General features: G+C 39.4%; 1 protein-coding gene across 11 annotated transcripts in view; it reads left to right on the top strand.

The window, feature by feature from the left end:
• Positions 1–832: 832 nt before the first annotated feature.
• The window catches only part of ZC3H14 (zinc finger CCCH-type containing 14), a 50847-nt gene continuing 28442 nt past the window's right edge, over positions 833–23237 (top strand). For 8 of the 11 annotated variants that reach the window (XM_047736582.1, XM_047736581.1, XM_047736577.1 and 5 more), the window contains exons 1-9: positions 834–1043; positions 1486–1528; positions 10390–10504; positions 12884–12924; positions 14415–14610; positions 15325–15754; positions 16437–16597; positions 16986–17086; positions 18625–18780. In XM_047736582.1, coding sequence (XP_047592538.1) covers positions 1008–1043; positions 1486–1528; positions 10390–10504; positions 12884–12924; positions 14415–14610; positions 15325–15754; positions 16437–16597; positions 16986–17086; positions 18625–18780 — 1279 coding nt within the window. In that variant the 5' untranslated portion in view covers positions 834–1007. Of the gene's footprint in view, positions 1044–1485; positions 1529–3538; positions 3659–10389; positions 10505–12883; positions 12925–14414; positions 14611–15324; positions 15755–16436; positions 16598–16985; positions 17087–18624; positions 18781–23237 lie in introns of all 11 variants that reach the window. The other 3 variants (XM_047736574.1, XM_047736578.1, XM_047736583.1) reach the window with 3 other exon arrangements.

The raw sequence follows: 23237 nt of genomic DNA, 5'->3' as shown, positions 1-23237 counted from the left end.
AGGTCTGACAGAAGATTTGGTTGTTCTCAGCACAGAGATGACAGCTGAAATCCCGAGAATAATCAGCATTCGCTAAAGGAAGGGTGTCAGAAAGGAAGGAGCAGGAGAGTGACTGTAGAACTTGGGGAGTGGGAGGGGGTTTGAAGGGTTGGAGAGGGTGGGGATGGGAAGGAAGAACCAGACTGAAGGGAATCAGTACTTGTGGAATCATTAGAAAGGACTGTGACTGGGGTGCTTTGGTGACTCGGTTGGGCATTCAGCTCTTGGTTTCATCTCAGGTGCTGGCATGAAGCTCCACGCCGGCTCCCTGCTCAGTGGAGTTGGCTTGAGATTCTCTCTCTCCCTCTCTTTCTGCCCCCCCCCCCGCTCTCACGCTCTCTCTCACACTCAAATAAGTAAATAAAGTCTTTTCAAAAAGAAAAAAAGAGGACTGAATAATTGGTTCTCTTGAGCTGGATAGTCGGTTCCCTCCAAGTGTAAGTATAGTGCAACCGCTACGAGACTATTTTACAGATAAGAAAACTAAGGACTCGAAGATTTAAATGTAGACCATTATCACACTAAAAGCAAGTGAAAGCCGGATTCTGACCCAGATACCATAGCAAAGCCAGGGATCTTTCCGCTAGGTTTACTTATTTCCCATAGAGCGTAAAATGAGTAAGTGGGGGCGAGGAAAGAGGAAAGCAGCTCAGGTGCGGGGACCGGCGGTGAGAAACGCTGGGAACCCTTCCGCCGCTGCTCTCCCTGCCGCCAGCAGAGGCCGCCCGAGACAGTCCCCGTGGGCCCAGGTGCGCGCAGGCGCAGGCCCAGGCGCAGGCGCACTCGGCTTCGCTCGCTCTGGCGCGCCTAGCCGGTGGGGGCGGGTCACGCAGATCGCGCGGCCCGGAGCTGCGCTGGCGGCTGGCGGCTGGCGGCTGCGGCGGCGAAACTGCGGACTCGGGGCGGGCGCGGGGCTCTGGGTAAGCGAAGCGCCGCGCAGTGCTGAGCCCGCCGCCCGTCGGGGAGCCATGGAAATCGGTACCGAGATCAGCCGCAAAATCCGGGTGAGGCCCGCGTCGGGCGGGGGCGGGAAGCCGGGCCTCAGCGGGCGGGCGGGCGCACGGTTGTCAGGAGTAACGGGGACTGTGGGCCCGGCCTGGACGCCGCGGCCTAGTCGCCGGCGGGGGCTCTACTGCGAGCCGCGGGGTCGGCGAACGCCTCCTCCTCGGCCTGGGGCGCCTCGGGCAGACGGGCCTCCGAGAGCTCGGCGGGCGACCGGGGCCGCGGCTGGAGTAAGCCGCCGGCAGCGGAAGGAGGCGTGGAGCGCCCGGCGAGAGGCGCGCTCGGCTGCGGCCGGAGGGGCGCCGCGGGGACGGGGGCGGGGGAGGGGACCTGGGCGACGAGGGGGCGGGAGGTGCGCGCAGCTGCCAAGTTCCCTCGGCGTTACGGAGCCGGGTGGTTTTCCGCCTTCCTTACAACGCACGTTTCTTTCTCTTCTTCCCTCAGAGTGCCATTAAGGGGAAATTACAAGAATTAGGAGCTTACGTTGGTAAGTTTTGTTGTTGTCGTCAGCGTAATAGAATTTAGACTTTGCTGCTAAATGAATTTTAGTGAATGCATTTTTTCCCGCTTGGTACTTTGGAGAGACGCCGTTTTCCTTTCAGATCGGATTCTCTGCGGTTCTTTTCCTTACCGTCTTTTCTTGAAAGCTCTATGTGCAACCTTGCCCCCCACCCCCGCCTTTTACTATGGTGCTTTTAAGATTGTTTAGCCGCCTCTGTTGAGGCTCTGTCCTGTTTTCCATAATGCTTATCTGATTCCTACTGTTTTTCCTGTTCTTTTTCCTTTTCTCTTGATGTTCTTGTTTCAGAACTTATTTTGTATATGAATATTACCAGGCATGTGTCTCTGTCACAGTTCAGTGAGTTTTATTTTCACGTCTCTTTTTTCCTGTCCCTTTTTCTCTTACCACGCACAGTTATGTGCTCTCACTTGATGCTTTTATGATTTATAATTTGAGTGTTTACTTTGGGTCAGGCACCGTGCTTAACCACTGTCTGTGCGTTAGTTAGGTCCTGATGATATCCGGGAGAACACTGGAAGGTGGTGAGCGGTAATGTCCCAACTTGTACAAGCAAGGAAGCTGAGACTTGGAGTGCTTACTTGTGCAGTGCTTTATGGATTGAGATTTGGATCTGTTTGGCTCCAAAACTGGTGCCTCCTGTAAAAATTTACTGCAGTGGTTCTCAAGGTGTTGAGAGATGCCAAGGGTCTCTGAAGTCAAAACTGTTTTCTTTTAATACTGAAAGGGTGTTTGCTATTTTCACTGTGCTGAGGTTTGGATTATGCAAAAGCAATGGTGAGTTAAACTGGTGGTACCTTAGTCTGAATGGAGATCTCACGCTGAACTCTGGGAAATCCTATCACCTCCTCCCCTGGGAATTCTTTTAAAAAGCCAGTTTCACTTAATATAATTAGTAAAGCAGTAAAAATATTTTTTTAAATCTTGGCCCTTGACTACATCTTTTAAATGTGTGATGTGAGAAAATAGTTACTCAGGAAGTACTTATGTATATTAAAACGGGTTGGTTATTCTAAAGGGGAAGGATTTGTGTGATTGAGTTAAACACCTTTTTCTTGGAACATCATTTTTATCTCCTAACACTGACAAACGAGCTAGACATACACTTGTATATTTGGCAGACATTTTCTTGAAAGTGAACAGAGGAAAAGAACTGGTACACTTTGTTATCAACGACAAGAGTTGAGCTTTCAAATAAAATTAGAATTTTGAAAAGTTTGTGTCTGCCTTCATGAACTTGAAAGCTTCAGAGTACTTAAAAAGAATTTCTGATGATGACATTAACAAATGATTCTTTTGTATCTTGTAATGAATTGTATCAGCATGTCAGGGATTTGTATAGCTCCCTGAACCAGTATTTTTTCATATGACCAATGCACTATGTTACAAAATTATACAAGGGAGAAAGATTAAAAGTAGAGGATGGATTTTCATGTAAGAAGTACAAAAAGGTGATTGGTAGAGTTGTTTTTTTTTTTTTTTAAGGAAGCTTTTTTAAAAAAATTGATTTTCTTTATTTATTTGAAATAGAGAAAGAATACAATAAGGGGGAGAGGCAGACGGAGGGAGCCCAGTGCGGGACTTGATCCCAGGACCCTGGGATCATGACCTGAGCCAAAGGCAGATGCTAACCCACTGAGCCACTCAGGGGCCCTGATAGGTAGAGTTTTAATTTCCATATTGCTGCTGACCTTTAAGAAACTACCGCTTGTTGAGTTTTGATATAGTATCCCAGAAGAATGTCCACATTATCTGAAAATGCTTTTAAAATACAGTTGACCCTTGAACAACTTAGGGGTTATGGCTGCTGGACACTCCTCTCCCTGGCACAGCTGAAAATATGAGTATAACTTTTGACTGCCCTCCAAATTACCTACTAATAGCCTACTGATAATCAGAGAAGTCTTACTAGTATCATAAATAGTCCATTTACACATATTTTTTATGTTATATATGTTCTCTGCTGTATTTTTACAGAAAGTAAGCTAGAGAAAAGAAGATAGCACAAGTCATAAGGAAGAGAACGTTTTTGATAAGTGTATCCTAAAAATTCCAGGTATAATTGGACCCAGGCAGTTCAAACCCCCATGTTCATGGGTCAGCTATACTTTCTTTTCCAATTGTGTAATTTTTTTAAAAGATTTTATTTATTTATTTGAAAGAGATCAGAAATAGAGAAGCAGGCAGAGTGAGAGAGGAGGAAACAGGCTCCCTGCTGAGCAGAGAGCCTGATGTGGGGCTGGATCCCAGGACCCTGGGATCATGACCTGAGCCAAAGGCAAGGCTTTAACTCACTGAGCCACCCAGGCGCCCCTAGGTATGTTATTTTAAATAAGACTTTAACATTCTCAGTTTTTCTAGCATGGTAATTATCGATAGATAGTTCACATATATGCTCTTTGGGGTCATCAGTATTTTTTAAGATTTTATGTATTTATTTTGAGAGAGAGAACGAGCGAGCTTGTGTATGTGAGCTGGGGAAGGAGCAGAGGCAGGAGAGAGAGAATCCCAAGCACTCAGTATGGAGCCAAATAAAGGGCTCAATCTAAGGACCTTGAGATCATGACCTGAGCTGAAATTAAGAGCTGGAAGCTTAACTGACTGACCTGCCGTGGGTCATCAGAGCAGAAAGTGAACCTGAGACACAGCAGTTTGAGAATTACTTATTTACCACATGCTGGGCACTTTTTATAAATTATTTGTTGTCAAGATTCTTCTAAAGTCTTTTATAGGTAAGAGAATTGAGGCTCAGAAGTAAAGCTGAAGCTGAATCAGAATTGATTTATTCTTTTATTTGTTCAGCACTTAATGGATACCAGCTATGTGTCAGAAACTTGTTTGGTTCAAAAAGAAATCTACAGGGCGCCTGGGTGGCTCAGTTGGTTAAGCGACTGCCTTCAGCTCAGGTCATGATCCTGGAGTCCCGGGATCGAGTCCCACATCGGGCTCCCAGCTCCACGGGGAGTCTGCTTCTCCCTCTGACCTTCTCCTCGCTCATGCTCTCTCTCACTGTCTCTCTCTTCTCTCAAATAAATAAATAAAATGTTTAAAAAAAAAAAGAAATCTACAGAAAACATCTAGCATAAACTTTCTTAGTTCTAGCACATGAAACACAAACAGGTGTTAACTGAGTCTAAGTTCAGTCTTACTGATGATTCCTGTCATTTATCAAAAATCTCAAACCAAGAATTATGAGTCTATTGAAAACTTGGTTTATAAGCTTAATGTTCAATATGAAATGAAATTATAGCAAAAATATAAATAGTTTAAAAAAACAGTATATGATTTTTAGAATATTTTCATATAATTCCACTTGTAACTGAACACAGTGCTAAGTGGGAATGGCAGGTAGTGTTACTCCCTTTACAACTGAACAAGTGGAGGGACGCCTGGGTGGCTCAGTCAGTTAAATGTCTGCCTTCAGGGCGCCTGGGTGGCTCAGTGGGTTAAAGCCTCTGCCTTCGGCTCAGGTCATGATCCCAGGGTCCTGGGATCGAGCCCCGCATCGGGCTCTCTGCTCAGCAGGGAGCCTGCTTCCTCCTCTCTCTGCCTGCCTCTCTGCCTACTTGTGATCTCTGTCTGTCAAATAAATAAATAAAATCTTAAAAAAAAAAAATAATGCCTTCAGCTCAGGTCATGATTCCAACGTTCTGTGATGGATCCTAGCTTCTGTGATGGATCCTAGCGGGCTCCCTGCTCAGTGGGAAACTGCTTCTCCCTCTCCCTCTGCTGACACCCCTCCTTGTGTGCGTGCGAACGCGTGCGTGCGCTCTCTCTCTGTCAAAATAAGATCTTTTATTTAAAAAAAAAAAAAGGCACTAAAAAAATGGAGTCAGGAGTGGTAGAGCTGGTCAGTAGCAGAGTTAATACCAAAGAACTCAGGTCTTCTGTGTCCCTGATGCTGATAATGGCATAGGAGTCACTCCTGTGTGCTCCTCCAGAACTCCATGAAATCTGTTCCAGTGATTGACACATGAGCATGACTTTTCAACTTGTGTCTGCTTCTTGACTGGACATTTCTTGAGGGCAGAGACTTAATATTTGTGATGTCCCAAAAGCCTAGCAGAGAGTGATTTTTTTTTTTTTTAAGTAAGTGTTGATTAAGTAGAAAAACGGGTTACAATTAACTGTGTTTGAAATAAAAGTATACCTTATGAATTTAGGTTTACAATTGTATATACATACATCATTGTCCTTTTGAAAAGAATGGTTTTCTAATCTTTCTCTTTGCATAAGAAAGAGTCCTGAAAACCTTGAAGGTTATGGAAGCAGTAAGTATTTAATGAACACTTGGATATCTTTTCACAGTGTCGGGTGGGATACAAAGGTGAAACAACTCTTAATAGTGATAACTTCTCATTTGTGTGTTTGTTTAAACTGGAGCACTTCAGTGGGAAGGTGATTATGATTCACAGCAGTCTTTCATTCACGTTATTTTTTATTTAAAAAAATGTTTTTGAGTATAGTTGACAATTTCATTCACGTTTTAGAAGACTGGACTTACATAAATCTCCAAAACACTTTTCCCCCCAGTATAGATTTCAAATAAAATTGAGAAATCCGAATTCTGTGGAAGTGTATCATGAACGCATTAATTTTTCATTAGATTATTATTTTCTGTTTTGTATACTGAGGAAATAGTGTATGAATTTCCAGTGGCTTTGTTGAGATATAATTGGTACACTATTACTGGCATATTAAACTGCGAATTTAAAGTGTACAGTTTGCTAAGTCTTGACAAATACACATGATAATCAGACTAATGAACATATTCATTACTCCCAGAAGTTCCCTGGGGCTCCTTTTTATCCCTCCTTCCTACCTTTCCCTGCCTTGACTCTGTATGGGAGCAGCCACTGATCTCACATAGAATGTTAGAAAATGCAAGCTAATAGTGACAGGAAAGCACATTTTCTTCTCTTTTCTCCTTTCCTTTCCTTTTCTTTTTCTTTTCTTTCTTTTTTTTTTTTTGGTCTTTCTTTATCTCTCCTCTATTCATTCTTTCTTGATTTTATCTGTTTCTTTGACAGAAAAAGAGAGAGCATGCAGCAGCAGGGTGAAAAGAGGGAGAAGCAGGTTCCCCGCCGAGCGGGAAGCCAGATGCAGTACTTGGTCCCAGGACCCTGGAATCATGACCTGAACTGAAGGCAGATGTTTAACCAATTGAGGCACCCAGGAAAGCACATTTTCATCATTGACATTGTGAGGGAGAAAATCTGTGAAGTCTGGCAAAGCATTCTAACTTTTTTTGTTGACCTTTCCTTGGTTACCAATAGTAGTTCATATTAGGTAGGTACACTTTGCATAAATAAGCTGCCAGGCTTACTTGCTACAATTGCCAGAAACAGTGGGAACCTTTTGATACTCTACAAAGAAAATAAATGACTGGCTTCTTGTTCTCACTTACATTCCCTCATATTGCATGATTTTATTAAATATTCAGATTTCTCCAACAAAACAAAAAAGCAGCCTACTGAATCGGAGAAGATATCTGTGAATGATACATCTTATAAGGGGTCCATATCCAAAATGTATAAAAAAACTTATACAGATTCACACCAAAAAAAATAAAATCCATTTAAAAAAATGGATAGAGGACCTGAACGTTTTTCCAAAGAAGATACACAGATGGCCAACAGACACATGAAAGGATGCTAACATAGTAATCATCAGGGAAATGCAAATCAAATCTACATATATCACTTTACACCTATCAAAATGGTTGGTGGAATCAAAGAGACAAGAACATAGCAAGGATGTAGAGAAAAGGGGACCCTCCTTCCATTGCAAACTGGTGCAGCCACTATGGAAAACAATATGGAGGTTCCTCAAAAAATTTAAAATAGGCATGCCTGGGTGGCTCAGTTGGTTGAGCATCTGCTTCACTCAGGTCATGATCCCAGGGTCCTGGGATTGAGCTCCATGTTGTATTCTCCCTGCCGTTCCCCCTACTTGTACTTTCTCTCTCTGTCTGTCAAATAAGTAAATAAAATCTTAAAAAAAAGAACCACCCAGGCACCCCTAAATAAAATCTTTTTAAAAAATTAAAAATGGGGCACTTGGGTGGCTCAGCCGTTAAGTGTCTGCCTTCGGCTCAGGTCATGATCCTGGGGTCTTGGGATCAAGCCCCACATTGGGCTTCCTGCTCAGCAGAGAGCCTGCCTCCCCTTCTCCCACTCCCTCTGCTTGTGTTCCCTCTCGCATTATTTCTCTGTCAAATAAATAAATAAAATCTTTTAAAAAATTAAAAATATAAGTACCATATCCAGTAATTCCACTATTGGGTATTTACCCAAAGAAAACAAAACCACTGATTCAAAAAGATAACATGCTCCTCGATGTTACATTGTAGCATTATTTACAATAGCCAAGGTACTGAAGCAGCCCAAGTGCCTATTGATAGGTGACTGTATAAAGAAGATAAGATATATATGTGTGTGTGTATGTTTATAATGGAACATTACTCAGCTGTAAAAAACAATGAGATCTTGCCATTTACAACAACATGGATGGACCTAGAGGGTATTATGCTGAGTGAAATAAACCACACAGAAAGACAAATACCATATGATTTTCTTAAATGTAGAATCTAAAAAAAAAAAGGGCACCTGGCTGGTTGAGTCCATAGGTTATGTGATTCTTGATCTCAGGGTCATGAGTTCAAGCCCCATGTTGGGTATAGAGAGTACTTAAATAAAAAATAAAAAACCAAACTAAGGGGCACCTGGGTGGCTCAGTGGGTTAAGCCTCTGCCTTCAGCTCAGGTCATGATCCCAGGGTCCTGGGATTGAGCCCCACATTGGGCTCTCTGCTCAGCAGGGAGCCTGCTTCCCCCTCTCTCTCTGCCTGCCTCTCTGCCTACTTGTGATCTCTCTTTCTCTCTCTGTCAAATAAATAAAATCTTTTAAAAAACTAAACTAAAACCAACCCAGATTTGAAGATACGCAGAACAAATTGGTGGTTGTCAGAGGGGAGGTAGGTCAGGGATAGGTGAACTAGATAAAGGGGATTAAGAGATTTAGTTATAAAATAAGTCACAGATGAAAAGTACAGCACAGGGAGTATAATCAGTTTTACAATAGTATTGTATGGTGACAGATGGTAACTGCACTTACTGTGGTGAGCTTTGAGTGACATATAGAATGTCCAATCACTACGTTGTACACCTGAAACTAATAAAATACTGTATGTTAATTATACCTCAATAAAATAAATAAAAAGCACTGATGTCTTGATCCTCCTGTCCAATATTCTAATTTAATTGGGGTGCAGCTTGGACATAAGCAGATTATTTAAAGCTCCCAGTAGATTCTGATGTGCAACTAAATTTGAGAGTCTCTCCCCTATAGCAGCTGCTTATCTAGTGTTACCTGCACATTAGTATACTGGACATCAGGAAAACTTTTCAGTCTGTTGAGATTTGATTTTTCTTAGCACTTGGGGTGGCTGGGTATGTTTGGTGAGGCAGAAGTGGCTGGTTTACTTTGACTGTCTGTGAGTAATTTTCCTCTTTACTCTAGTGCACCCTATACATATTACCATTCTCTAGGTATATCATGATGTAAAACAGAGTGGCTTTCATAGCCCATAGCCCCTGGAGTTTTTTTAACTCTTCAGAGGCAGGGTTGCCACCTAGACTTCTAAAATTTATTTGCAACAGTTTGTTGTTGTTGTTGTTGTTGTTAGTAAAATTGCAAGAGATCTAAATATCCAAAGACATAAAATGAGTAAGTAAATTGTATATTCATACTATTAGAGCAGTAAAACATAAAGATTTCTCTCTCTCCATTTGTAGATTGGGCTGAGTATATTTATGCTTTTCTTTAACTGGATTTTTGATAATTCTCCTTGAAACAAATGTCTGGTAGTACTTTTTTTTGTCTGATAGTACTTCTGAAATGAACCTTTCTGCTTACTTAGAAATATGAATCTTTAAGGTATTGAAGAAATCTGAAAATTTTTTTGGTGGGGATTGGAGTTCTTGATAATGGCTTTTGCTTCCTTACCTTCTTACTGTGGTGGTTTTGTTTTTGTTGTTTTTGGTCCTAGACCTCACCTTCATAATCATTGTGTTAGGAGTGTATGTTAGGATAAAACAGTAAGTGAAGTTGAAACTATTTAAATTTAAGATTAATTTTAAAAATATCTTATTTATTTGACAGAGACACAGTGAGAGAGGGAGCACACAAGCAGGGGGAGTGGGAGAGGGAGCAGGAAGTCTGATGCGGTGCGGGGCTCCATCCCAGAACCCTGGGATCATGACCTGAGCTGAAGGCAGACACTTAATGACTGATCCACCTAAGGGCCCCTAGGATTAAATTTTTTGAATGTTGTAGAGTTTTTGGGTGGTTTTAGTTTATTTGCTGTTGGTGCAAAGTGGTTACCCTGAGATAATAGAAATCTGCCTTTACTGAAGATAAAGATGTTCTCTTGAGAAATGAATATCATTTTGAAACATAAACACAAAACTAGGCAGAACTCAGTTATTACTCTTGAGGCATGTCCATATGCTTTTTGGAAGCTTCTCTGAAATTGATGAACATTATTAAAAAGATAAGGCAATGAATACACTCAAGTTTGATACTGTAATTCAGAATACCTAGTTTTATAAGTATTTGTTAGTTATTCCTAATTGCCATCCTTCTAGTAATTAAAATACCTATGTAATGAAGAGGGGAAAAGACTATACTTTCTTGTCCAACATAATTCTAGTAGAGCTGAGATATTAATTTTTAGAGCTATATCTATATTTTCAAGTGCATAACTTTTAAGTAGAAGACAATGTTGAGGAAAACATAAAGTTTTTGTATACTTTTCTTTTTAACTAGATGAAGAACTTCCTGATTACATTATGGTGATGGTGGCCAACAAGAAAAGTCAGGACCAAATGACAGAGGACCTGTCCCTGTTTCTAGGGAACAACACAATTCGATTCACCGTATGGTATGTTTCTGAATTTTTACCCCTTAGACCAAAGTTTGGCACAAGTCAGAATAGGTATTGTCTGAAAAGAGGTTCTTGTCAGGAGAGTCAGATTCACTGTGGAGAGGCAGATAGTGAGCCATGAGAGCACAGCTTCTGGAGCCAGACTCCTGAGGTTAAATCCTGGATCTGCCTTTTGCCTTGGTTTTTCAGTTTGTAAAATGGGATTAATAAATCCCGTTTATAGGACTGTTGTAAGGATTAAATGAAATAATACATGGTAATGTACTTGTAACTGTGTGCCTGCCCCACAGCAAGTCCTTAGTCTATGTTAACTGTAGTTACTATGGTTCTTTTGTATTCTTTTGCATCTTACTCCTTTCCCCCAACCAAAACCAGTTGCATATATTTTGGGAGCTGGGTTGACTTCCTAAATTGCTTTAGGGGGCGAAGTTTTTGGACAAAATTTCAAATCATTTTTAAAAATTTGGAACTTTAAAAAAAATTTTATGTTCAAATATAAATTCATGTTATAATTTTCAGTGTTCTTTTTCAAACCAAATATTGCCTCTTAGTTGAGAATACTGACTAAAAGCACAAGATTCAATTTAAGAAGGCAGGTTTGAGGTAGAGTGAGGGTGGAGGGGGAGGATAATGTGTGGCTGAGAATAGATCAGGAAGTGCTCTTCTAAGTGCCCTCACTCTGGGAACCACCAGTTACAGCACAGGTTGATAATGGAGCAAAAGTTGAGTGAGCAGAGTGGCCTGGTTACTTTGAATGTCAAGAGACTGGGAGAGATAATAAGACACTAAAGAGGCATATGAAGCTGGTTAAATTCTTACCTTTAAGCTAAAATTTATCTATAAGGTGTTTTTGCCCCTCTGGGCCACTATATGCTTTGCCAGTCTTGTGAAGTTTTCTTGAAATTCCATGCAGAATTCTCTGTGTTTAGATTACATAGTTTTGTATGACATTAAGTTCAGTGGTTGATTCTCAAAATTTTTTGGTACAGCCAACTACTGCAGAGTGGTTCCCTAACCCACTCTTTTTTTTTTTTTTTTAAGATTTTATTTATTTATTTGACAGAGAGAAATCACAAGTAGGCAGAGAGGCAGGCAGAGAGAGAGGAGGAAGCAGGCTCCCCGAGAGAGCAGAGAGCCCGATTCGGGGCTCGAACCCAGGACCTGGGATCATGACCTGAGCCGAAGGCAGCGGCTTAACCCACTGAGCCACCCAGGCGCCCCACCCTAACCCACTCTTTACACTTAGTCCCCAGAACTTATTAAAAAAAAGAGAGAGAGAGAGGCAGACCATGGTACGGTGGTACTTTTGACTGGGGAAGTTACCATGAAGTTATCATGAGTACCTTTTTTTTTTTTTAAACTCTTCTGCACTCCAGATGTTTGTTTTGTTTTGTATACGTGTTTTAGGACTTGACTTTTGGTTCAGCCTTGGCATCACTTTGGGTTTGAGTCCCACTAGGACACTGTGGAAGATTGACCTAGGTAGAGATCCTTTCTTAGATAACTTGATGGAACGCTTTGGACTAATTTCTTACATAAAGGACTGAATGAATTTGAATTTAAGATCAAGCTCAGTTTTCTCATCTTGCCATAAATTCCATAATGTATACTGATGCAAGTTAGCTTGTCTCTGTTTGGACACTTTATTTCCCTGGTTAAGTGTTCATTGACATCAGCCTGAAATGGACCATTATGATTATTTGGAGCCCTATAGTAATTGTGTCCAAGGGGACAGTAGCATGTGACTGGGTGCTGGGTGAAACATTATAATGAGATAGATATTTCTGGTATTTTCAAAAGGAATGGCCTCTTGGAAGGGATTGTAAGGCATATTTATTTTGTACATTAACTATTAGGATAGTCTGTGTTATAAACAAGGTTGTAACCTGTGCTTGTTTACAGCATTAGTAATGAGGTGATATGTTTTGATATTATTTTCAAGTTTTTTATTTCTCAGAATTAAGCTGTTTCAGAAACTATATAAATAAACTCTGCTCAAGGAATTGTAACAATAAGCTATATTACATATCTGTGTTACTTCATCTTTTACCATAAGCTACATGGAGTCTTTAAAACAAAATTACATTCTTTGTAAACGAAGACTGGTCAAATAATATCTTTTCCCTTATTTGCACAGAAGATAGATGTTCAAAACAATGATGAAAAAATATGATTTTTATTTACTTCTATAGTACTCATATAAGCCTTTTTTTTAATGTGGCATTTCTTTAACTTTGTCCATTAAATACTGTTTAGTGCCATTTATCAATATTTGTATCTGAAGGTAGAGTCTGTAATGTCAAATTTCAAGTGATAGTTGAAATAAAATCTTTTCTTAATTAGACGAAGTTTTAATATATTTTTTTTTTCTTTTAGGCTTCATGGTGTGTTAGATAAACTTCGCTCTGTTACAACTGGTAAGATTCATTAAAACATTTGGAATTTGGGGCACCTGGGTGGCTTAGTCATTAAGTGTCTGCCTTGGCTCAGGTCATGATCCCAGGGTCCTGGGATTGAGCCCCACATTGGGCTTTCTGCTCGGTAGGAAGCCTGCTTCTCCCTCTCCCACTCCCCCTGCTTGTGTTCCCTCTCTCACTGTGTCTCTCTCCGTCAAATAAATAAATAAAAATCTTTTTAAAAAGTTTTTGGAATTTACTATAGCATTTTTTTTGTGTTTTTTTTTTTTAAGATTTTATTTATTTATTTGACAGACAGAGATCACAAGTAGAGAGGCAGGCAGAGAGAGAGAGGGAAGCAGGCTCCCTGCTGAGCAGAGAGCCCAATGCGGGACTCGATCCCAGGACCCTGAGATCATGACCTGAGCCGAAGGCAGTGGCTTAACCCAGTGAGCCACCCAGGCACCCATTTTGTGGGTTTTTTTTTTTTTATAATCTTATTTATTTGAGAGAGTGAGAGCATGAGCAGGGAGTGGGAGAGGGAGAAGTAGACTCTCTGCTGGGCAGGGAGCCTGATGTGGGGGGTCAATCCCAGGACTCAGACTGTGACCTGAGCTGAAAGTGGACGGTTAACCGACTGAGGCACCCAGGTGCTCCTAATGTTTATTTTCTACTCATTTAATGCTGCTTTGGAAAAAATTCCATAAATTTGAAAATAATAGTTTATTAGGACTTTCTTAGGAGGCGCATGAACGGTGGATTCAAGAGCAATAAATTGAATATAACTTAAAGATAATTAAACAAGGGAAGGAAAATTAAGGAAAGAATTGTGAATTTGTGCAGTGTTTCAGCTTCAAGGATGTTTTTATATTTTAATTGGTTTATTTACTTTTTTTTTTAAGATTTTATGTATTTATTTGACAGAGAGAGAGCGCACAAGTAGGGCGAGCAGCAGGCAGAGGGAGAGGGAGAAGCAGACTCCCCACTGAGCAAGAAGCCAGGTGCAAGGCTGGATCCCAGAACCCTGGGATCATGACCTGAGCTGAAGGCAGATGCTTAACCAACTGAGCCACGCAGGCACCTTTGATTTATTTAGTTTTAAAGATTTATTTATTTGAAAAAGAGAGAGTGTGCATGCATGAGAATGTGGGGGAGTGCAGAGGGAGAGAGAGGATCTCAAGCAGACTCTGCTAATAAGCACAGAGTCTGACATAGGGCTCAATCCCACTCCCCATGAGATCAAGACTTGAGCTGAAATCACTACTTGGTTGCTCAACTGACTAAGCTGCCCAGGTGCCCCAAGGATGTTTTAATGTTTTATAATGGAAAATTACTGAGAAATTCAGTAATAGTAAATTGAATTAATTATTATACTATCTGTGGAGTAATGTTCAGCCATTAAAAACGTTGTGGAAGAACACATACTGCTTTTAAATTGGTGATGAACAGGGGAAAGGCTCAAAGTAAAGTAATAAAAACAGCTTAGAAGGCCCATCTATTTCTCTTTCCAGACCCTTCCAGTCTTAAGTCTTCTGATACTAACATCTTTGACAATAATGTGTCTTCAAACAAGAGCTGTTTCAGTCGGGGAGATGAGAGAAGGCATGAAGCTGCAGTGCCACCTCTTGCAGTTGCTAGCACTAGACCTGAAAAAAGAGATTCCAGGGTTTCTACTAGTTCACAAGAGCAGAAAACCACTACTGTCAGGTAAGAGTCCTGTGTAGAACTGCTGTGGGTAGGTGGGTATGTGTATGTGACCTTGACATTAGTTTTTAGATCTTTGAATTTTTGTTTTCAGAAATTTTTGGAAATACTGAGGTGGTTGTAAGCAATTTTTTTCTTTTTTTTTTTAAGATTTTTTTTTTTTTTTTTTAAATTTATTTATTTGACAGAGATCACAAGTAGGCAGAGAGAGAGAGGAGGAATCAGGCTCCCCGCTGATCAAAGAGCCTGACTCGGGACTCGATCTCAGGACCCTGGGATCATGACCTGAGCTAAAGGCAGAGGCTTTAACCCACTGAGCTACCCAGGCGCCCTTTTCTTTTTTTCAATAAGGTAATGGTTAAGACCTATGTATGATTGTCTTTTACCTCAAATATGTAAAGTTTTTTTTTAAAAAGTACTTTTAAAGTAGTTTTTAGGGGCTCCTGGGTGGCTCAGTCAGTTAAGCGGCTCCCTTCGGCTCAGGTCATGATGCCAGAGTCCTGGGATCAATCCCCACATCAGGCTCCCTGCTCAGCGGAGAGCCTGCTGCTCTGCCTACTTATGTTCTCTCTGTCAAATAAATAAATAAAATCTTTAAAAAAACAAGTAGTTTTTAATGGAGTACATAAAGAGTAAACTTTTTCATTAAAATTTAAGTATTTGAAGTTATTGCTCTAAGTTGGTTATAATTTTGTGTGTATGTGTTTTTAAAAATAGACAGACTTATGATGATGGAGCTGCAACCCGATTAATGTCAACTGTGAAGCCTCTGAGGGAGCCAGCACCCTCTGAAGATGTGATTGATATTAAACCAGAACCAGATGATCTCATTGATGAAGACCTCAATTTTGTGCAGGAGAATCCCTTATCTCAAAAAAAACCTACAGTGACACTTACATATGGTTCTTCTCGCCCTTCTATTGAAATTTATCGACCACCTGCAAGTCGCAATGCAGATAGTGGTGCTCATTTAAACAGGATGCAATTTCAGCAGCAGCAAAACAGTATTCATGCTGCCAAGCAATCTGATACACAGAACAGCCGGGTATATGAAACAGGGCGTTTGTGTGAATCGGACGTGCTTAACAGTTTAGAAGAGACTTACAGTCCCTTTTTCAGAAACAACTCAGAAAAAATGAGTATTGAGGTTTGTATATACTTTTTTTTGTTGTTGTTACATTTTAAAAGTTCTTTTATTTTTTTAAGTTAGGCTGCATTCCCATCATGGGGCTAGAACTCACAACCCTGAGATCAAGAATCACATTCTCTGCTAACTGATCTGGCCAGGTGCCCCTGCATATACTTTTAAATTCTGACTTCTTAGACTGAAAATTGGTATTTCTTAGTACTGAATATATGTGAAATAACTAAACAAATATTGCAAGTTTACTTTAAACTGATTTCTGTGCTCCTTAACATACTACACCAGATTTTCCACTTCACGATTGGCTTCTACAGATAGTTTATATCTTGTTTACTTTCCTGGGATGCCAGCATTTGAGATAGCTATAACATTACCTTATAATTTCGGGGGAATTTTAGGTCAATTTTAGATTTTCCATGGCAGTTACTTAGAAACAATGAAGTAATTCCATTTTATTAGTTTCCTCAACAGTGCTATATGCTGCTGTTTATACATGAATGTAAAGCGTTATTTTTTGTTACAGCTAATGATTGGCTCTTAGGATAATATTTACATTTTTATAAGAAACCGGGAAGTAGCTTGTGAATTCTCAGTATGATTGGCTTTTTCTTGAGGAAAAAAAACACTGTGATAGAACTTTGTTTTTTTTCTGAGACTAGGTAAGCGTAAATTTATCTGCTTGCAGGAAGAAAACTTTCGGAAGAGAAAGTTGCCTGTGGTAAGTTCAGTTGTTAAAGTAAAAAAATTCAATCATGATGGAGAAGAGGAGGAGGAAGATGATGATTGTGGGTCTCGTACAGGAAGCATCTCCAGCAGTGTGTCGGTGCCAGCAAAGCCTGAAAGGAGGTACCTTGACCATTGTCTTTAAATTAATCTTTAATTGCCTGATGGAATCTTCTGGGTTTCTTGAAGAGGATATCATGAAAATAAAATTTTAATAGCACGTAAGACTTTTCTATTGGTTTTTGAGAAACAGATTAAGGAAAGAGAAATTGCTTAAAATTGGAGAAGATTGCAGAGAATAAAAACTGTAATACGGTGGGAGGGTGAGGGGGTGATCCAGATTCATTCTTTAAAAAGTTTAAAATGTTCCAGTCTAGTTGACATTTCTTAAAAATGTACAACTAGTCTGTACAAAATTTAAGGGAAGGCTGTAGTAAAGGCCTAACGGATGGCTAGCATGTAAAGAACTCAAATCTAAAATTTAATCAGTATACTTTTAACTTTTTTTTAGACCTTCACTTCCACCTTCTAAACAAGCTAACAAGAACCTAATTTTGAAGGCTATATCTGAAGCTCAAGAATCTGTAACAAAAACAACTAACTATTCTACAGGTAATTTCAAATGTATTATGTTTACATTGAGTTTTCTTTGACTCTTGAAGCTTGCATTGATTGCTTCCCAAGCTGTATAATAAAGACACTTGCCAGATGTCAGAACCAAGAGAGTTTCAGAGAAGAATGGTTTTAACAGATCATTTTGAGAAACTTCCAGTTGTCAGTGTAATTTAGTTCTTTGATCAGCTGTGTAGTGCCTTTTATTCCCTTCATAGTATGTGTGAAATATTTAATAAAATTTTTATAGGGAGTTTTGATAAAGGTGGGACTTTCATATTCATGTCATTGGAGTCAACATTTGATAGGAATTTATGATCTATAAAAGGGAGCTCAGTTGGATATTAAGAGGTCAGAGTTAGACAAATTTGGCTAGTACATGAGCAGATTGGCTTCTTTTTTTTTTTTTCCCTGTAGAACCCATTAATGGAATATAAGGCAGAGAATTGACTCATTTGTGATGTTCCTGCCCCAGTCCTAGTGGAAGTACTGAATTATTTTATGAGAATGTAAAGGTATTACGTGTTTTTAAAGGATAAGAAAAGGAGATAAGTCACATATAGTCTGACCTTACAGAAAACTTGTTCCAAAATGCAAACTAAATGATGGGTGCCATATTGTCATAAATTCTGTGTTCTGCCCCATGTGCTGAAGCTAGTGTGTGCAAAACTTTCGATTAATAAAAACTGATGCTTGCCCATTCTAAAAACTTTTATTTTATTTTTGCTATGGATTTGATGACCGTTTGTTTAGCATTTTTCTGCCGTTTCTTTTGTATCTCTTTTTGTCACCCTTTCCTAAAGTGAAGTAGATTGTAAGTTACCAGCTTTCGAACCTCAGGTATCTGTCCTCTTCTTATTTCTAACTTAACTTTGAACATAAACTGCTTTTGCATGTGAGGACTATCAGGCTAAGGCCAAAACTAGACCTAACCTATATAAATTTCATTTCTTTGCCTTTCTACAATATTGAGTGTTGTTTTTTGTTGTTTAGGTTTGTTTAAGATTTTATTAGAGAGCATGAGCAGGGAGAGAGGGGAGTGGGAGAAACAAGCTCTCCACTGAGCAAAAACCCTTATGTAGGGCTTGATCGCAGGACCCTGGGATCATGACCTGAGCCAGAATCGAGTCAGATGCTTAACTGACTAAGGCACCCGGCGCCCCCCTGTTTTTATAATAGTGGGAGATTGCCCATGTATTTTTGAGAAATAACATTGATACTCATTTTTGACCTGTAGTATGTAAATTATAATTTGAAGTTGTTATGTGATCATGAAGCAAAATTTAAATTACATTTGGTTAAAAATGAATACTATGTCTGTTTATGTATTTATGGCATGTGGTTTAAAGTGTATAGATGAAGTCAGGTATATCTCTCTCTGGAATATTATGAGAAAAAAAGGTGTTACCTGTGAACCGTTTCAAATTTTTCATTTGTTCTAAACCCAAGGAGGCATTTATATTTAAGAGGACATATTCTCTGCTCAGTTTTGATGTATTACTGCATCTACATTTCCCATCTTTTTTCCTTTTAAAAAGTCTCACAGAAACAGACCCTTCCAGTTGCTCCCAGAACTCGAACTTCTCAAGAAGAATTGCTGGCAGAAATGGTCCAGGGCCAAAGCAGGACCCCCAGAATAAGTACCCCCATTAAAGAAGAGGAAACAAAGGGAGATAATATAGAAAAGAGCCAAGGTAATAATTTAAATGATATGTCATTCTCTGTTACTACACTTTTTTTTTCATGAGGCATTAAAGATTTGCCAGTGGGTATTTATGAAATGTTAGTTGTGTGAGAAAAGTGTTCGTTAGGCCCAAAGAGAGAATGAGAAGGGACCGAGAGGAAAGTCTAAGCCTACACATTTTAGGATCTTAAGTCTTTTTATTACAGAAATTTTTAATTTTTTTTCTTTGAAGATTTTATTTATTTATTTGACAGAGATAGAGAGATCATAAGTAGGCAGAGAGGCAGGCAGAGAGAGTGGGGGAGGTAGGCTCCCTGTTGAGCAGAGAGCCTGATGCAGGGCTTGATCCCAGGACCCTGAGATCATGACCTGGGCCGAAGGCTTAGAGGCTTAACCCACTGAGCCATCCAGGTGCCCCAGAAATTTTTAATGTTATTAAAAGTGGGATGAATAGTGCGATGAATTCCTATGAACCCGGTTATCTAGCCTTAATAATTACCAGTGTTTTGCTGGTCCTGAGAAAGAAGAAAAATACCTGCATTTTTTCTTCTTTTTGTTAATTGTACCCCTGTTCTCCTGAACTGGGACACTTCTTAGCATCCTTTCTTTGACCTGGCCAGTTGTCCCAGTGGCCCTACTTTATTCTTTTGTTGCGGGTTAACTGCAGTTAGCTTTCAGCTGATCTTTCTGCTTCCTTTCTCTCAACCCCCACTAACCCCATCTTCAGTACAAACACTTTTCCTGTCAAAGTGTGCTTTAATCATGTGATTTCTTCTTGAGAGCATTATGATGTTTCCACCTCATGTATTATCTGGGACTTGTGCCATCAGCTTGGCCTTTAGTCAGTTTGGATAGCTGGTCTCTGGGCCTTTCCAGTCAAGAACCTCTTCTGTTCTATCAAGAAAGGTCCTAGTTTACATCTATTTCTTTTCTGTTGAGATCTAAATTTTAAAAAACCTCGCCAAAACTGAATGCTCGTCATGTTATTTCTGACTCATACTTTTCTAATGCTGGCATACATTTTTTCATTCCTCTTAACTATGTTCTTGAAACTGTTTCAGGTTCATTTCAGATCTGTTTCATGAGGCCTTAATGATTCCATTCTGTGTGTCCCTTCATTCTCTCTTTTAAAAAAAAAAAAAAAAAATCCTTGTATTGTGCATTTTGCCATGCAGCATTATGTGCAAATCCAATAAATGATGGACCTGAGAACAGGAAGATTCCAAAACAGCCAAATACATTAACTAGAAAGTGTAAATGAGCCAATTTGTATTTTGTAAAGAGCAACTAGAGAGCATTTGAGTTTCAGTAAGGGTACGAATCGCAGTGTGTTGAAGTCCATCGAACAGGTTTAAATCCATGATTTCATATCTATATTTTTAATATATTTTATGTATTTTAGAGAGAGAGAGAGCACGAGCAGAAGGAGGGGTAGAGGGAGAAGCAGACTCCCTGCTAAGCAGAGAGCCTGATGTGGGACTTGATCCCAGGACTCTGGGATCATGCCTTGAGCTGAAGACAGATGCTTGACCAAGTGAGCCCCCATGATTTCATATTTTTTAAAAGTAGATCTTTAATTGGTCACCTTCTGGAGGATAATAGATACTAATTCATTGTCTTGAAAACTGGATAAATTATTGAGCATTTATGCTGTTTTTATGTTAAAGAATGGTGTCCCTGTATAGTCAAATAGTATAGGAGTTAACATCTGCTTTTGTGAATAGTTTTATTGGACCAACCCTTGCCCATTCATGTATATATTGTCTGTGGCTGCTTTTGTACTATATCCAGAGTTGAATAGCTGCAACCAAAAATAGACATTTGCAATCCTTTATGTAGTTAGTGAGGAAGGTTTTTTTGTTGTGTTTTTTTTTTTTTTTTAAATAAACTGTGCCCAAAGTGGAGCTTGAACTCATGACCCTGAGATCAAGCGTTGCATTCTTCAGACTGAGCCAACCAGGCACCCCTAGAAAAAGCATTTTTAAAAAAAATTGCTCCAGCTAATAAGTGAAAACAGAATGATAGAATTATAGCTTGTTGGGGTTCCTCCCCCAACTCAGTGAATTAATTAGGCACTGATCATTAATGGCTACTAAAAAAGTGAAAAACCGTTATTTCATGCCTCCAGATGAAAGAATAAAACTCCCTCCGTCTTGGCAGCAGCTCTTCTGCCCACAGGTCCTTTGCCTGTGCTTTAATAAAATCACCATTTTTGCACCAAAAAACCCCAAACTACCTTAGTCTTCTTGCCAGAGGATTTGAACCTGGGTGATCAGGGCTCTGATATGGCATTCAGCTTGCAGGAAGTACAGAGGCCAGAGGAATATGTTGCTTGTCGCATCATGAGTGTGCAACAGGCGAAGAACAGTATCTGGGATGCCATATAGGTCAAATAGCCTGAGAATTCTACATTGAAAGACAAAATTCACAAAGTTAAACTGTAGTGTCTAGAGATGCATATTTATGAGCCGCAAAGAAATTTTAGGTTACTATAAAAGGCATAAATGGTTACTTTAGGAAAGGACTGATCGAGACGGAGCATATATGGGACAGTTTCTGGGGTGGGCGGCACAGTTCTATTTTCTAGACCTGAATGGTGGCTGTAAGGGTGTTTTGCCTTATAAAATTCACTAAGCTACTGTTTGTTTTGTGTGGTTCTCTGTATTACTGTTTTGTTTTAAAGTAAAAGGTTAAAAATTTGAAATGGTATCAAGTACATCTTGTGAGGACTTACTACTCTTAGTGAATTGGTTTATTCGCAAGTGCAAAGTGACATTCTGCAAATAGCAATTAATTACCATACTTAACTGTTTTACAGTTTTGTGACATGTTTTTAAAGCTTTGTGTTTTACAGCTTTGTAACATGTTTTTTAAAATCTAAATATGTATACATGTATTGGCATGAGTTAGTGTTTTTTCCTCTCTCTGGTCTCTACTTTTATTAGCCTACCGACCTCACAGTATTCATGCTATTTCTCTTTTTGTCTTGGATTAGTCTGTCACCAGAAGTTTATTTTGCTAATGTGTTCAAAGACTTAACAACGTTAATTCTGGCTTTGTCGATTCTCCCTTGATGCCTTGGCTTTCTGTTTCTTTGGTTCCTGTTCTTATTTTTAATATATCCACCTATATTTTTAATTATCAATTTATCTCTGCTTGTCTTTTCAGATGTAAACATTTAAGCTGTAAATTTCTTTTGAGGTGCCACTTCTGTTGCATATCACAAATTTTGATATATAATGTTTTCATTATCAGAGTATCTTTAATTCCTAATATGATCTTCATCTTTGACCCATGAGCTATTTGAAAGTGTTTGTAATTTACAGTATATGGAGGATTTGTTTCTGTCTTTTGCTCTTTTATTATATATTCTTGACTTGATTGGATTGTTTCAGTGTGATCTGTGTAATACATATTTTTTGAAAATTGTTAATTAATTTTGCACTTCTTCCATTGCATTTTGAAAGAAAGTGGGCTGTAATTGTTGGATTCAGAATTTTGCATTGAGTAGATACAGCTCTATGGTTATGTTGTTCAAATCTCGACCTTAATGAGTTTTTGGTTTCCTTGACTTAACAGTAATTGAGAGAAGTTCTTGAGATTGTCCATTTCAAAGACAAATTTATCTTAATTTCTTTATATTTCTATCAGTGTTTTCCATGCCTTAGTTGTCAGTTTTTTTCTGACCTTTAATGCTTTAGGCATATACATCTCTTAAATATTACAAAGCTAGCTTGTTGTTTGTTTGTTTGTTTGTAAAGATTTTATTTATTCTGGGGGGAGCCAAGGGAGAGGGACAAGCAGACTCTGTGCTGAGTGTGGAACCCAATATGTGGCTTGATCTCAGGACCTTGAGATCATGACCTAAGCCAGAACCAAGAGTCAGACCCTTAACTGACTGAACCACCGAGGCGCCCGTAGATTGTTTTTGTCTTTTTTTTAACCCAGTCTGAGTTTGCCTGTTACTGGAAAGTTTAAACCATTCATAGTTCTGTCATCTTTTCTTTCCTTTTTTTTTTTTCTTTTTTTGCCAAAGATATATTTATTTGACAGAGAGAGAATGAGAGCACAAGCAGGGGGAGTGACAGTCAGAGAGAGAGGGAGAAGCAAGCTCCCTAGTGAGCAGGGACCCCCGATACAGGCTTGATCCCAGGACCCTGGGATTATGACCCAAGCTGAAAGCAGAAGCTTAACCAACTGAGCCACTCAGGCACCCTTCTTTTTTGATTCATATTGGCCTTTCGTTTTTTCCTCTTCTTTGCCTTTAAGATTCATTAGTAACTATTATTGATTGCCCCAGCTCTGTATTTTTTTTTTTTACTAGTTTAAACACTCCCATTTCTGTTCATCCAGTGGTTAGCACCTAAATCTTACCATGCAAATTTAATTGCATATTCCAGAAGTTAATGTTCTGACCCAATTTCCAAAGTAGATTAACTGTAGAATACCTTAGCTCCAGGCTTTACC

This window comes from Lutra lutra, chromosome 7 (assembly GCF_902655055.1).
Source record: "Lutra lutra chromosome 7, mLutLut1.2, whole genome shotgun sequence".
In the NCBI taxonomy this organism is placed as follows: domain Eukaryota; kingdom Metazoa; phylum Chordata; class Mammalia; order Carnivora; family Mustelidae; genus Lutra; species Lutra lutra.
The sequence above is the reverse complement of the archived record's forward strand: the minus strand, read 5'-3'. Positions and strand labels throughout refer to the sequence as shown.